This window comes from Quercus robur, chromosome 3 (genome assembly GCF_932294415.1).
Source record: "Quercus robur chromosome 3, dhQueRobu3.1, whole genome shotgun sequence".
Classification (NCBI taxonomy): Eukaryota; Viridiplantae; Streptophyta; class Magnoliopsida; order Fagales; family Fagaceae; genus Quercus; species Quercus robur.
The window spans coordinates 15,667,873-15,681,931 of NC_065536.1; the positions used below are offsets into that span (position 1 = coordinate 15,667,873).

At 33.8% G+C, this 14,059-nt stretch overlaps 1 protein-coding gene across 1 annotated transcript; it reads left to right on the forward strand.

Moving 5' to 3' along the window:
- Nucleotides 1-229: 229 nt before the first annotated feature.
- On the forward strand, nucleotides 230-10,856 carry LOC126717250 (coiled-coil domain-containing protein SCD2-like). Its single transcript, XM_050418771.1, has 18 exons — nucleotides 230-334; nucleotides 472-767; nucleotides 1,443-1,804; nucleotides 2,330-2,402; nucleotides 2,610-2,651; nucleotides 2,990-3,052; nucleotides 3,703-3,752; nucleotides 3,837-3,864; nucleotides 4,951-5,022; nucleotides 5,142-5,252; nucleotides 5,340-5,400; nucleotides 6,123-6,230; nucleotides 6,554-6,675; nucleotides 7,710-7,779; nucleotides 8,527-8,568; nucleotides 9,382-9,422; nucleotides 9,909-10,035; nucleotides 10,441-10,856. Exons 2-18 carry the CDS (start codon nucleotides 477-479, stop codon nucleotides 10,557-10,559), a joined length of 1,782 nt encoding a protein of 593 aa, XP_050274728.1. The 5' UTR covers nucleotides 230-334; nucleotides 472-476; the 3' UTR covers nucleotides 10,560-10,856.
- The last annotated feature ends 3,203 nt before the right edge of the window (nucleotides 10,857-14,059 follow it).

Genomic DNA, 14,059 nt, shown 5'->3' on the forward strand with positions numbered 1-14,059 from the left:
GCTCCCTTTGGATCCCATTGGTTCCAGCTTTAGCAATGAGACGCCAAAATCAAATCCTAAAAATATTAAAACTGCCTTGAAAATCTCCACCCCTTTTTTTTTTGAAAAATTATTTTGAGTTTATTTCTGTTTAATTATTATCAAAGTTCAATTTGGAAAAGAGGTTACAAATACTGAATTTCAACTTTTTTTTTTTTTGCATGGAAGATCATTGGTGTTTCTGATTTTTTTTTTTTTTTGTTAAACAAAAGTTTATGACCAATTTTTTTAACTAGAAGATCAACTTGTTCATCTATTATCATACAAAGAACCTGAGGCATTAGCATTGTATCAGGTTGCTTTCATAAAGATTTCTGTATTTTGTGTGTATGAATTTTTGTGTACGTGAAAAATGCTTTTGGCTCACAATCCTCATTGAATCATTTTTGTTTTCTCATTTGGGTTTATTTTTTTGTTGGATTTCAATAGCAGTAGCTATGGACAGAATGAGACCTGTGTATGTCAGGCAGAAGAGCACAGTAGGGACGCCGGGAGCACCATCATCCCCAATGATGTCACCACTGCACCGCCATGCACGTTCAGGGTCTACTGGGGTGGCAAATCTAAAGAAACAGAAAGCCGCGGCACAGAGGCTTGCGCAGGTGATGGCACATCAACAAGCTGATGAGGATGATGAGGAGGATGACCTTTTCAATGATTATAGTTCAGTGAGTGGAGGGAGCATAGGGCTTGCAGGTGGAAGGTCAATGCGGTCTCGCTCTCCTTTGGTAATTGGCCTAATATCTATGCCTAGTTGTAAAAGGAACATGGGTTCTTGTAGTTATAAATATGAGAATCTATGTTTTCATGGTTAATGATATCAGTGATCTGCTTTACTATGTTCACGAAATGATAATGTACTACTTGTTGTTTTAAATTTCCTTTGAAACCTTGAAGTAAAAAAAGCATGTATGCATTTCTTTATGAACTCCTACATGTGTACTATTAGAATAAAATTGAAATTCTTTATATTGGTATTATCATATAGGAGAGTGTTAATTATATTGTCTTGACGAGTAGTAGTGTACCTTACTGATCAGGGTAGTTCCTTCTCTTTTTACTTACATTGCACTGTATCACAATAAAGCCAAGTATTTTTAGACAGTCTAGGACCATTAACATGATAAACTTAACATTTGGACGATGAATATTAAAATGATCATAATGGATGACAATCTCCGGCATTAGAACATTTGTAAATGACTTTTTCATATTTACAGTATACACTGAATTTCAATCATTCTTATTTGTTATCGTACTAAGGTTTTCTAAAAGGATGAAGAGAATATAGCACTTGGCATTTTTTTATGATTGTATTTTGATTAGCAGTTGTATTGATATTTTAATGTGATATTACTCGATAATCTTATTTTTAGTTGATTCTTCAATGTTGTTTTTATTAGCCAGCTCCTTCAGTTCAAGAACAACCTCCACCCGTGAATTCTTCCTCAGGTGGTCGATCATCCCTCTCTATCATCTATGTCGAACAACCATCCTCAGGTCGTTCAATATCAGCTGGCCGGCCATCCCAATCCTCTAACTCTGTGGAACAACCTCTATCTGCTCGTTCTGTATCAACTGGCCGATCTTCTCTGCCCACCAATTCCATTGAACAACCTCCATCTGCTCGTTCTACATCAGCTGCCCGTCCGCTTTTAGGTGTCAAGCCAGTTCCCTTGGTACCATCTAGTGTACCTATATCACTAAGGCCAACATTTTCCAATATTTCACAAGATGTTCCTATTGATAATCGGAGGGATAAAAGGTATATTGAAGTTCTGAACTTTGTAAACCTTTCTTGTGAAGAATCATGTCATCATCACTGACTCATTGTCATCTTCTTCTTTAACTTACTTTCTTATGAAAAAACAAAATATCTTCTTCCTCTTGTTGAGGGGTAAGAACTGAATCTTAATATTTTATTACGTGTTTGTTTCCCATTTATACATTCAATGAGGTCTTTCCCTGTTAACCTGACTTTCGAAGTCCAGACAATACTGAATTCTATGAGGATATAATATTTGCCATTGAGACAGTTTTACAACAGAAGTGAGCTGTCCATGCCTTCATTATCATTACAGTGAGCCTGTGACTTTTGAGAGCTTGGCTATTATTCTGTCATGAATGTCTTATTTTATAAAGTATTTCAATCCATCCCTATCCTATGTACTGACATAAAGGTGATTCAAAATATACATATTCATCAATTTTGGCTTCTGATATAATCTAAATTCCTTTTAGCAATTACTGCTTGTACAACTAATCCTCTGTAATTTTGGACAATGATCAGGATGTCACTGGATTTCGGGAGTATGAACCTAAAAGAAACTAGTAATCAGTATTCTTCTGCTCTACAAGATGAGGTATGGCTGCTTTTCAAGATGATATCATATGTGCATTTATGGTCCATGGTTAGTTACTGACTTTTATTGTAATGGCTGAAAGTTGCTAATACATGTCTTTGGCTAAGAATACACTTCATCTTTCACCTAGCCTTAGTAATTAGGATCATTGTGAATTGTTTTTGTATTTGTTGGGAATCTTCTAATGAGGTGTGAATTTCATTGCAGCTTGATATGCTTCAGGACGAAAATGAAAGTTTACTTGAAAAGGTGATCCCAACATATTTTTCACTTCATTCTTATATTGTTTAAATATATGACTCTGGCTGTCTATAAAGAAGAATCATATTATACCTGTGCATTTCAAGCCAGTTTTCTTCAGCTCTTGAAGCATCAACATAATGTTTGGGGGGTTCTGCAATAGTAATCTCCAAGCAATCAGATATGATCAAATTGAGCACTTGTCATGCCGATATTGCTATTGCAGCAGCATTTACTCAAAAAAATATATTTTATTATCAGAAGAACATTTAGTGGTACAATGGTCTAATAAATATATTGTATCATATATTTGTTTTGGCAACCTATTCTGATATGTGCCTCCCCAGCTTCGATTTGCAGAGGAGAGGAGTGAGGAAGCAGAGGAGAGAGCTCGGCAGCTTGAGAAACAGGTAATTTTTTATAGTGAAAAAGGCAAAAAAAAATTCAAGGATGTTTCTACATAACTATATCAAATGGCAAATATTCCACTCTTATTTTTTTAGATAGGTAAAAACCATGTCATTTATTTTGGGGTGACATTTAGGTGGATAACTGTTATCAATTTATGCATAATTTTCACTTTTAAAGTCAGGTACTTGCTATTTATGAATCAATGCAATAAAATGGATTTACATTTTCCACTCGTTATCACAAATTTAAGAATAAGATTGCTTATTGTTGAATGATTGCGTAAGCATACTTGTTGATGTGTTGGACTATGCAGAAGAATAGAGAGATATATATGTGATGGACATAGCTTAGTTACTTGTTAAATAATTTTCATTGCCCTTAAGTGATTTATTGAAACTTCATCTCATGGAAGGAATGCAGAAATGTTCTATTTCACATATTATCTTATGTTTGTAAGGAAGTAATTTTTTTAGTATATAAATAATTATTTATATTTGAAGTTTGAATGCAGTTAGTATTAACTCCTGGCTATTACCATTCCAAGTCTTCCGTCCCAGTTTTGGTGTTCTTTCAATCTTATTGTTTGTGGTTTACATATTCTAGTATTGATGGGGTCTCTATTTCCCTAACTGTATATGTTTTGCTTTAGATTGCTAATTTTGGAGATGGTGTAACTTTGGAAGCTCGTCATTTAAGCAGGCAAGCTTCAAGGTTCATTTGTTTTTGTCAATCCAATTTATTAATTTATTTTGTATACTAATTTTTGCGTTGGTTACTCCTCAGAAAGGAGGCAGCCCTGCAGCAAAGGGAGGTTTGTAGGTCTAATACTCTTGCGATCTCTATTACCTTACAGCTCTGCAAGTGTAAATTGGTCATATAATTTACTGGAAATTCATTTACTTACAAATATATAGTATGTGCACTTACAAGTTATATGCATAAGTTTATGTTACTAGCTCAACATGGATTAAATCCTGCATGTCTCAATGCATTATTCTACGGAATCAAGATATGAATCAGTGTCATATGTGACACATTCTTTGGTTCATGCTAGTAGAGTCACAAATCCACACAAGCAACATGCACGATTTTAACAAATCGCTCAAGATCTGTCAAAATGTTGCAAAATTTTAAAATAGTAAAATAGTGCTGTTTTATATAGGGTTGCTAAGTAAACTCACTTTTTGCTCATTATCATTTTTAAGAAATTGATTTTTTTTTTTAAATAAAAGACAAATAAAATAGTGTTATTGCATCATTAAAAAGTTCTTTCAGATGTTCTGAAATATCACTTTGCTTGTTAAAATAAATCTCAATTGATATATAAACATAACAAGAGCAATTTTCAAACTTATTCACTTGTCGTGGAAATTTTATAAATCTTAAAATGTGTAATAATGGATAAAATTTCAACTTGTTAAAAAATCTCTTACTTGTAAACATATTATGAAACATGATATTTTTTACTCATTTAATGAATCCAAAGTACTAGTTGGGCAAGAGTCAGCAAAGCTGTTAAGAATTTAAATTACATTAAAGGAATGTGACCAATAGAAAATAGGACAGACCTTAGGAATTCAGTCACTAAGAAAATTCTGCACCCCTCTGACCTTGGTGCTTAAGCGTATCCCAAAAGTTTACTAGCTTCAAATTTTTAACATGAACAGCATGAGGTGTGCCTATTCCATCACATTATAGACTACTGGACTGATTCTATGGATTAGGTCAAATATATGACCATATGTCACATAATTAATACTACTTGTTTATGTATCAAAAAAAAATACTACTTGTTTAAAAGAGCACCATGTCGTAGACAGTGTGTCTCTGCTGTTTCGAAGTCTAACGGAGTATATTTTACTATTCAGATGGTACATGAACATAGTTTTCCTTGCAGGCTGCTCTGAGAGTTGCTGCACAAACTCATGGTAGTAGCAGTGAGATCATTGCCCTTCGGACAGAAGCTGAGGTATCCAGAACTTCTAGCTTGTATGTTTGTCCTTTTCTTTATATTCTACTATTCTTTAGTAGGAAATAGCAATATCCTATGAAATTTAAATTTAAATATTTCATGAAAATTTGACTTAGAGTGCAAGGGATGAGGCAACATATGCTTTGGAGCAGCTGCATGAAGCTGAGGATGAATTAAAATCACTTCGGATTATGACTCAGAGAATGATACTGACTCAGGAAGAGATGGTCTGTACTCACTTTTTACCATACATATACAATTTTGGTTTCTTAATTCTTTTATGCCATAGTAATGTGATTTGCACTTTATCTTAGGAAGAAGTTGTTCTAAAGAGGTGTTGGCTTGCTCGGTATTGGAGTTTCTGTGTTCGACATGGTAAATTGATATTGTTTTTGCAACTCTTTCAGAACATTAAAAATTTCCATGCCATATATAAAAAGGGAGAATCTACAACTGAGTCCAATCTAATTGAGAGTAGGGCTTAGTTGAGTTGATATGCATAGATTGCATGAATTTATGAGCATAGGGGATCTTAGTTGCAATCTTACCTATTCAATATCATCTTAGAATTATAAACATATATATACCTGAATACCAAGTTTGAACTTGTTAGAATTGTTATACATATATTTACATCCTCTAACCAGCAATTATGAATGATTTAAATGTCATAATAAAGGCCCTTGGAATTCAACCTTCATAGAAGTTGCTTCCAAAGACACCATAGAACAGCCTAAACTAGTAGTAACACTTACATGCTACTGACCATAGTGGATAGCTCATGGCTGTCTAGCCTAGTATGGTTAACCAACTGTAAGCCATTGAATATAGTGATCCTGGAACCTTTATTAGGGTTGAAAATTTCTTGTATGTTATGAGTTCTGCAAACTAATGCCAAAAAGGGTAGCTTTCCCTATGTTTTGATGTTTCTGAATAAGACTCTATAGTCTAGACTTATGACTTCATCACTTTTAATCTTTTCCTTGGATGATTGATGCAAAATTATTAAAAGAGGATAAAATTCACTGTTATGCCTTCTAACTCATTTAACATGAAAACTTCTTAGATGATTGATGGCCATTAGAACACTTTGGCAGGTATACATGAAGAGATCGCTGGGGCAAGATATGAGTACTGGTCATCTTTTGCCCCTCTCCCGGTTGATGTTGTATTAGCTGCAGGAAAGAGAGCCAAAGAGGAGATTGGTAAGAATGGTTGGTCACTTTCTTTTGGTTGTGTTAAGGTAATAAGGGATTTTACTACCTCACCTCTAGGGGTGGCTCAAGGCCTAGGCTTAAGGCCCCCAATAAAAATGGCCCTATCCCAATTAAAAAAAGCCCCATCCTAATAAAAAAAGGCCCCGTCTTGTGAGTGAATAATTGGTTTCAAAACAATACAAAGTCACATACCAATAAAAAAAAGGGCCCCATCCCAATAATTGTTTTGGCAGAAACATTTTTTTAAAACCAAATATATCACATCATCTTAATTTAACTCATTGTCTTTCTTTGTTCTCCATGCTGATCAGTAAATGATGATTTGGAGGAAAAAGAAAAGGTTCCAAGTGATTCGAATGGACTTTTTGGAGAGGGAAATATTGAGAACATACTTTTAGTTGAGAAAGGTTTGCGGGAACTGGCTTCACTAAAGGTTTTTGTTCATAACCTTATGCTTGAAATTTTGTTTATAGATATCATCTGTCTTCTCCTGGAAATCTTCCTAATGGAGGAGTGCATGTGTAAATCTGTAGTTCTGCTTGATGAGGGGTACAGAAGGATATGTCCTGATATTGGATGTTAAGTTTCATATACTGCTTCTTCATCAGTTATTTTTCCTCTTCACTTTACACCTTAGAAGAGTTGAAATTTGAATTTGTTCTTTGTAATGTGCGTCAGATTCCTGGCCATTTTATTTTAATCTTTCTAAAGTTATGTAATTCATCTCTTTTCTCAAAGAAGATAATTGCCTTATCCAATCAATATCTTCATGCTGCAACTTAGTGTCACTTATGAAGTTAGATGTGAATGTTCTGAAATATCTTAGACCAGCTCTCTATGCTTGACTATATTCTAACTTGTAACTTCTTTGACATTGTTTAGTGACTAATAAACAATTGAACCTTCATCCTGTAATACAATTCTACTAGGTTTTAATATAAATTTAGTACATATTACTCTGAAGGAGTTTACCCAAAGGACTAAAGTTATACTTGTATTCAAAATGGTAAAGTGACCCACAGTGCAAGGTCATTCTATATATGTTCTCATTAATTAGAGAACCTAATACTTTCAATGGATTTCAATTTGGGACTTTTATTTTACTGAATCAAGCATATTACTTTTGGAGTTCAGATGGAAATTATTGGAAAATTTTGACTTATGATTTTCAGATATGTACTTATGTCATTATATTAATTGACACACAAGTCAGTAGTTGCAGAGCTTTTCAGACATATAACTTGCTCTCTTGCTTTTCTTTCCCCTTTTTAACCATGTTATTCAAACCTTTTTTTTTTAAGAAGTGGTTCACCACATTACTGTATTGTGAGTCTAGCATTATATATTTTGTTATTAGTAACCCAATTCAAGAAACAAAGAAGCATTTTTTTTCTAGATCAGTAATTTTTTTTACAATTGAAACACCGGTTTCTTCTAACTAGCAGTTTTAATGTAATTATTTGAAAGGTAGAGGAAGCAGTAGCACTTGAAATGGCTCAAAAACGACGCCCAAGTTCACTAAAATCTGGTAGCACAGGTGGGAATTAATTATTGCTTTACAATTGAAACCCCTTTTCTCCCTTTTGAGTCAGAAGACAATAAGATACTTTATTATCAGCAAGCTGTTGCGGTTCTGTTGTATGCATCCCATGATAAGGTTATTATTATTGGCAGAACTTCTCGTGTACATAGTACAATGTATCTGAACCATGAACATCTCATCATATCAATAGAAGAGCAGTTAAATTTTGAATTATAGGAATCTGGTATTTTTTGGTGTGTGTGTGTGTTCTATAAATTGCAAGTTATTTAATCAAACAACTGAACCTAATAATAGAAGGATCATTTGTTTATTCTTTTCTTAATGTTCTATTAGAATAATGGTTAAGTAATTAAATTCACCATTCCCTATCAACTTAAAATTGTTAAATAATAGTACTTTTATTATGGTATTAGAGTAGGTAATCTTGAGTTTGAACCCTATCTCCATCCACTTCTCATTTAAAGAATTAAAAAATGTTTCATGACCGATTATTGATAATCTCACATGCTTCTCTTTGTTACATGTAATGCGCTAGAAAGTTTAGGATGATCATATGAATTAAGAAGTAAAATTTGACTGAGACTGGATAGCTGTCTTGCACACTGAAACTGTATTCTAGTAATGATTAATCCAATTATCTTATATGAGTGAATGTTTTTGTTTACTGGTTCAAATCATCATAATAAGTGACTTCTGGTTGACTAACAATCTCTTTTTCCCTCATCTTGATTATGTGTGTAGATGAAGTGAAGCTACCAAGTGAGGGACAGTTTGAAGCATTTGGTAATTTGTCACATACCACATTTTCAAATTGAAGTTTTTCTTTTACACTAACTAGTGGGATTGCACATTTAGTATTTTTTTTTTTTTATAAATTTATTTTAGTAAATGAGTTTGCAAGATTGAGAATATCTAAAACAAATCTATGCAAGATGAGAGGTGATACTCCATGTGGTTTATTTTGCACATTGGTTTTTCACTGTTTTTGAAATAAATCATAACACAAGATATGAAGGTGCTTACTACATTAATTGTGCATATAGAAAAAACCTTACTTTATTTCACCTAAGCCATAGGTCCATTCAGTAGATGGTAAATCTAAATTGATAATAATTTAGTTTGCTCTGACTGGAAACCTACAGAGTGCAAATAAGCTTATTGCATGACATATACTTTTTTTTTTCCATGTTTATATATTTTTGTTAAGAGTCCATTTATATGGCTCGTTGCCATTTGAGTTAGTAGGATTAAAACATTGTCTTTTGTACTTGTTTTTATACATGAACCTTATACATTTTGGTTTAGGGAAATATCTAGTGCACATCACTTAATCCACACATAGTACACAGACTTTCCAAAACAAGGGAAATCATGATTTTGAGGAGTGTGTGTGTAATACACACTTCCCCGTTTATTTATGTTAGTTATATTATGACGTGCATTTGTAGTAGCAGCATGCTGGTTTCTAATGCTTATGTTTATAACTTTTATGCTTGTCTTCATGAACCTTCCTAAAACATCTCTATTGAATTTTTATCTTTTTGGTTATATTGATGTTATAATCACCATTTAAAAGAAAATACTTTTGTTTTTCAGAATTGAGTCCAGAGGAGTGTGAAGATGTGCTTTTTAGGCAGGTATGGTGACACCTTTACAGTTTGAAATTCTCCTTTTGAGTCCAAAGAAAATTCTCTTGTCTGTTCACTGTATTATCTCTCTATCTATTTTGATTTGCACGTGGGCTCTTCTCCTTATCACCATTTATGAAACAAGTACTAAGAATGGGAAATTTAATAAATTTGTTGTGCTCAAACCTTTAAGGGAGACTCATTTGCCTTTTATTGATTTAAAATCTCTAAAACAAACAGTATATTGGCTGATGAAAAAGGAGGTGAGTATCAAATAGATATCTTGATGTGTTGTAGGCATGTACTAAGAACTCAAAACCTGCACAAAATGATTGTGGGGCTAAGCGAAATTTTGAATAGGAATTGGAATACATCAGGGACCTCCCTTCATCTTCTTGGGTCGATTAAGGAAGTCTTGTATATAATTTATGTGCTCCTAACCACTTCATTGACATTGAGTGCTTGCCTGGATGCTTGTTTGTTATGTTCTTGTAGGCTTGGCTCACGTATTTCTGGAGAAGAGCAAAAATCCATGGGCTGGAACCAGACATAGCTGATGAGCGTTTGCAATTTTGGATCAACCAACAAACTAAGTCACCTACTTCACATGATGCAGTTGATGGTACTCTCTCTCTCTCTCTCTCTCTTGTTCACAGTCTATGACACAAATACATTCCAATCTGAAGACTCTGTGTTTGCCTCATAGACTTCTTTTTGTTAACTAGACTAATGTTAAATGGTGGAAATATTTCAGGAACCACAAAGCAATGACTAAAATTTTGGGATCCTCAAAATGAGTTCTTCATTTGACATGGTCCCCCTATTATGTAGTCTATTATGATTCAGACCCAAAAATCTTTGTATAGTGATTCAATGTCAAACATGCGCCACATCTTAAAAACTAACTTAACGTGTCTTTAATGAAATAAACCTCAATTTTCTCATTTCAATTGTTTGTAACATGAAGTGCTATATTTTTTAACTCAGAATATTGATTTACTTTGTTATGCTTGGATCCCATTTACAGTTGAGAAAGGCTTTATGGAGCTCAGGAAGCTAGGTATTGAAACTCAACTATGGGAAGAATCTCGCAAGTGGCTTGAGCAAGACTCCTCGTCTAAAGCACATAGTCAGTCTGACTTCTAATACACAGTTTAACTCAACTGGAATTGATGTTTCAGAGACCATATGTTTCTATATGTTCACTTAGTTAATCAAATGAGAGACAGCTGCATATTATGAGTCCGGCCTCAATATCTCACTGATTTTTCATGTAAAATTCTCCATAGTGTTACATGGTCATTTCAATTAAAAGACTATGCAAGTAAAATTATATTATTCCTTTCTTCTTCCTTTTCTCCCTTCCTCCAACTCCTCCATTTTGTATTAAACAATCTATTTTCCTTGTGAAGTGAATTTTTATATGCCAAGTCCTATTTACTACCTGACTTAGACCTGGTCCTCAGCTACCTGCTAATTTAGATGAAGTTAATTGAAATTCCTGCAAAATATTGATATTTAACAGTCAGTGCACCGGAAATTTTTGGAGAGAAATTCTTGCACTGTTTATTGATCTTTGAATTTCAATATGTTACTTGGCTGAGGGGTCCCAAGTAAAATTCTAAATTTCTTATGAAGTTAAATACGTATTGGAGAGCACCTTGGAGTTGCTTGAGTAATGATTCATTTTAAACAAGTTGTATCCTAGTATTTGAACTTATTTATTTATTTTAATCCTGGCGGCAAATATGTGATTATGTGGAATTGGGCCTAGGCTGTCCTGTTAAAATGTAAGAACATGCCATTTGTATAAAACTCATCTTCAACCTTAAGTGTGAGTGGGTGATAATAATGGTGAAGATGAGTGTAATTAGTGTGCACAAACTATATCCACAAAATTTGTACATGTTACACTCATTAATATTATAGCTCACAATATGACATCTTGTAGTATAATTTTGCTACCCAGATACAAAAATCAAAAATAAAAAAAAAAGAAAAGGAAAAGGCTATCTCTCATTATGAGGTGTTCCAATTCATGACAGATACTAAAATGGGATGTCGGAGGCAGAGAGGCATAAAAGTGGAAAACAAAGAGCTGGGCTGTTTCACGCTTCATCTCGGCCATATCCATCCTTCACCAAGTAATGCCACCCTTACTTGTGGTGGTACCGTTTTCATATTAAATAATTAAAATGAATAAAAATTTGGCAACTTACATGTAAATATGGGGGGAATTAATATGAAAGAGGCTCATTTATTATTTATAAGTGTAGTAATTAAATGAGTTAAAATGTATTGGAGTAAATACAAGGTCAGATACATGTACAGGAAAGATGAAGGGAAGAAGTCGCTAGCTAAAGACTCGAAACTCCTTAACCATTGTCTTTAAGATTGGGTTTTGGGCCTAAATTTAGGGTGTGTTTGTTTGAATGTGAAATAGAGTGAATGAAAAACTTTGGAGAGAAAATAGAAATGAAAACTTTTTGGAGTATGTTTGGTTGAGTAGGGAAGAAGGAAAATAAATGGTAAGGTCTAGGTTTTCTCTCCAAGCCCACCAAAAAATTTTCTCTCCAAATTGAAGAGAAAAATGAAAAGAGAAAATGAGGCTATAGACAAAAATGACCATTTACAACATTTTTTTTTTCTTTTTTGTGCTGTCTTGGGAACGTTGCCTCCCCTTTTTTTTTTTCTAGGCAATGCCTTCTTCTTCTTCTTCTTCTTCTTCTTTTTTTTCTTTGTTTAACTAGACATGATTTTTTTTTTACATGATTTTTATTTTTTAATGAATTGAGTGATTTTTTTTTTTGGTGGTTTGTCATTTATTTGTTTAATTGTCCATTATTTTTTAACAAGGATATATGTGTAAATTTATACAAACTTACTTTTTCTAGCTCTTCACTTTTCCACTCTCAACCAAACAAAAAGGAGAGAAATTAAAATTTTTTCTATTCTCCAATTTTTTCATCATTTCACCATTTTCTATGCTCTCACTATTCCACTCCTCCAACGAACCCTAAGTGTTAGCATGGAATAGATGCCAAATCCATTGTAAATTAGCGGAGAAAAAAGTGGGTGGTTGGGTATAGATTGAGATCTCAACACATTATTTGCCAGGTCTCAATCATTTATGATTTAACTCGAACTAGGCCAAACTTAACGTCAACCTGAGTGGCCAAAAGTGTTTGTTTTCTTTGACATATATATCAGTAGCCTTGGTTTTCACTTTTTCATCATTTCACCATTGTCTATGCTTCCATTATTCCACTCCTCCAACGAACCCTACGTGTTAGCATGGAATAGATGCCAAATCCTTTGTAAATTAGCGTAGAAAAAAATTGGGTGGTTGGGTATAGATTGAGATCTCAACACATTATTTGCCAAGTCTCAATCATTTATGATTTAACACGAACCAGGCCAAACTTAACGTCAACCTGAGTGGCCAAAAGTGTTTGTTTTTGTTGACATATATGTCGGTAGCCTTGGTTTTCGGTGGTATATTGTGCATGCCTGCATGGAGATTAAGGCCCTGTTTGAATTTTTTTTTTTTTTATCACTCATCACTCGTCACTCAATTTTCGTCACTCATCACTTAAAATACCCCAATTTCCTAATACCCACCCGTTTGGCAATTGTTTTCACTTAACATTACTCAATTATTTTTACTGTTTCGTGGGACCCACACATTGACCCAAAGAAGACTTTTCTCTTCTTTTTTCTTTTTTTTTTTTCTTTTTTTTTTCCTTGTCTTTCTCTGGAACAGCTACGGGATCAAGAGGTCGAGCTTGTGAAATCAACCTACCTCTCCTTTTTTTTTTCTTTTTTTCTTTTTTTCCCTTCATCTTTCTCTAGAACAGCTGCGACGAGGGAGGTCGAGCTCGTGAAATCATAAGCAGCAGTGGCGAGGGAAAGGGTGGCTGCCACGGAGGATGCTTGTGGGTTTGTGAAATCATGAAGCAACAGCGGCTATGGAGTCAGACCCATGGTGAACATGTTTGTGGGTTTGTGTTTCTGTATTAGTGTGTTTAATCTAACTCATGTGTTTATGGGTTTGATTTTCTAGGTTTGAGAAATCGGTACCCATATGTTTTTTTTTTTTTTTTTTTGATAAAGTATATTTGGTGTTTCTGTGAAGAGGAAAAGAAAGAAAAAGAAGGAAGAAGAAGAAAAAAAGGGCCATTGGAGTGAGTCTGTGAAGCAGAAAGAAAGAAAGAAAAAGAAAGAAGAAGAAAAAGGTGTGCCTAGGGTGACTTTGCACTAACAATGGGTCCCATGTATGTGAGTTTAATTACGAAAATGTCATTGAAAACTAAGTTATGGAAACTGAAAACACCTAAAAGGTGTTTTCAGTTTTCATAACTCATCACTCAAAAATCAGAGAATTGAGTGATAGAAACAAAAACTAAACGGACTTCTCAGCCATGGGTTCCACCATTTTTGAGTTATGGGTGATGGAAACAGAGTTATGAGTTATGGAAACAGCAAATCCAAACAGCCCTTAAGATACCTTTCATATATGAAGATAAAATCTTTTGGACCTTTATTTATTTTTTTTGAGAATCAAAATCTTTTGGACCTAAATGGAACATTTCTGATTTCTCCATAAGCTATTTTTATTTATTTTTTAAAAAAATAGAAAACATGAT

Coding starts and splice junctions, on each gene's coding strand:
- LOC126717250 (XM_050418771.1), top strand. CDS start 477: ATGGACAGAATGAGACCTGTGTATGTCAGGCAGAAGAGCACAGTAGGG. Junction 2,652..2,989: donor ATGAAAGTTTACTTGAAAAG/GTGATCCCAACA, acceptor GTGCCTCCCCAG/CTTCGATTTGCAGAGGAGAG. Junction 3,053..3,702: donor CTCGGCAGCTTGAGAAACAG/GTAATTTTTTAT, acceptor GTTTTGCTTTAG/ATTGCTAATTTTGGAGATGG.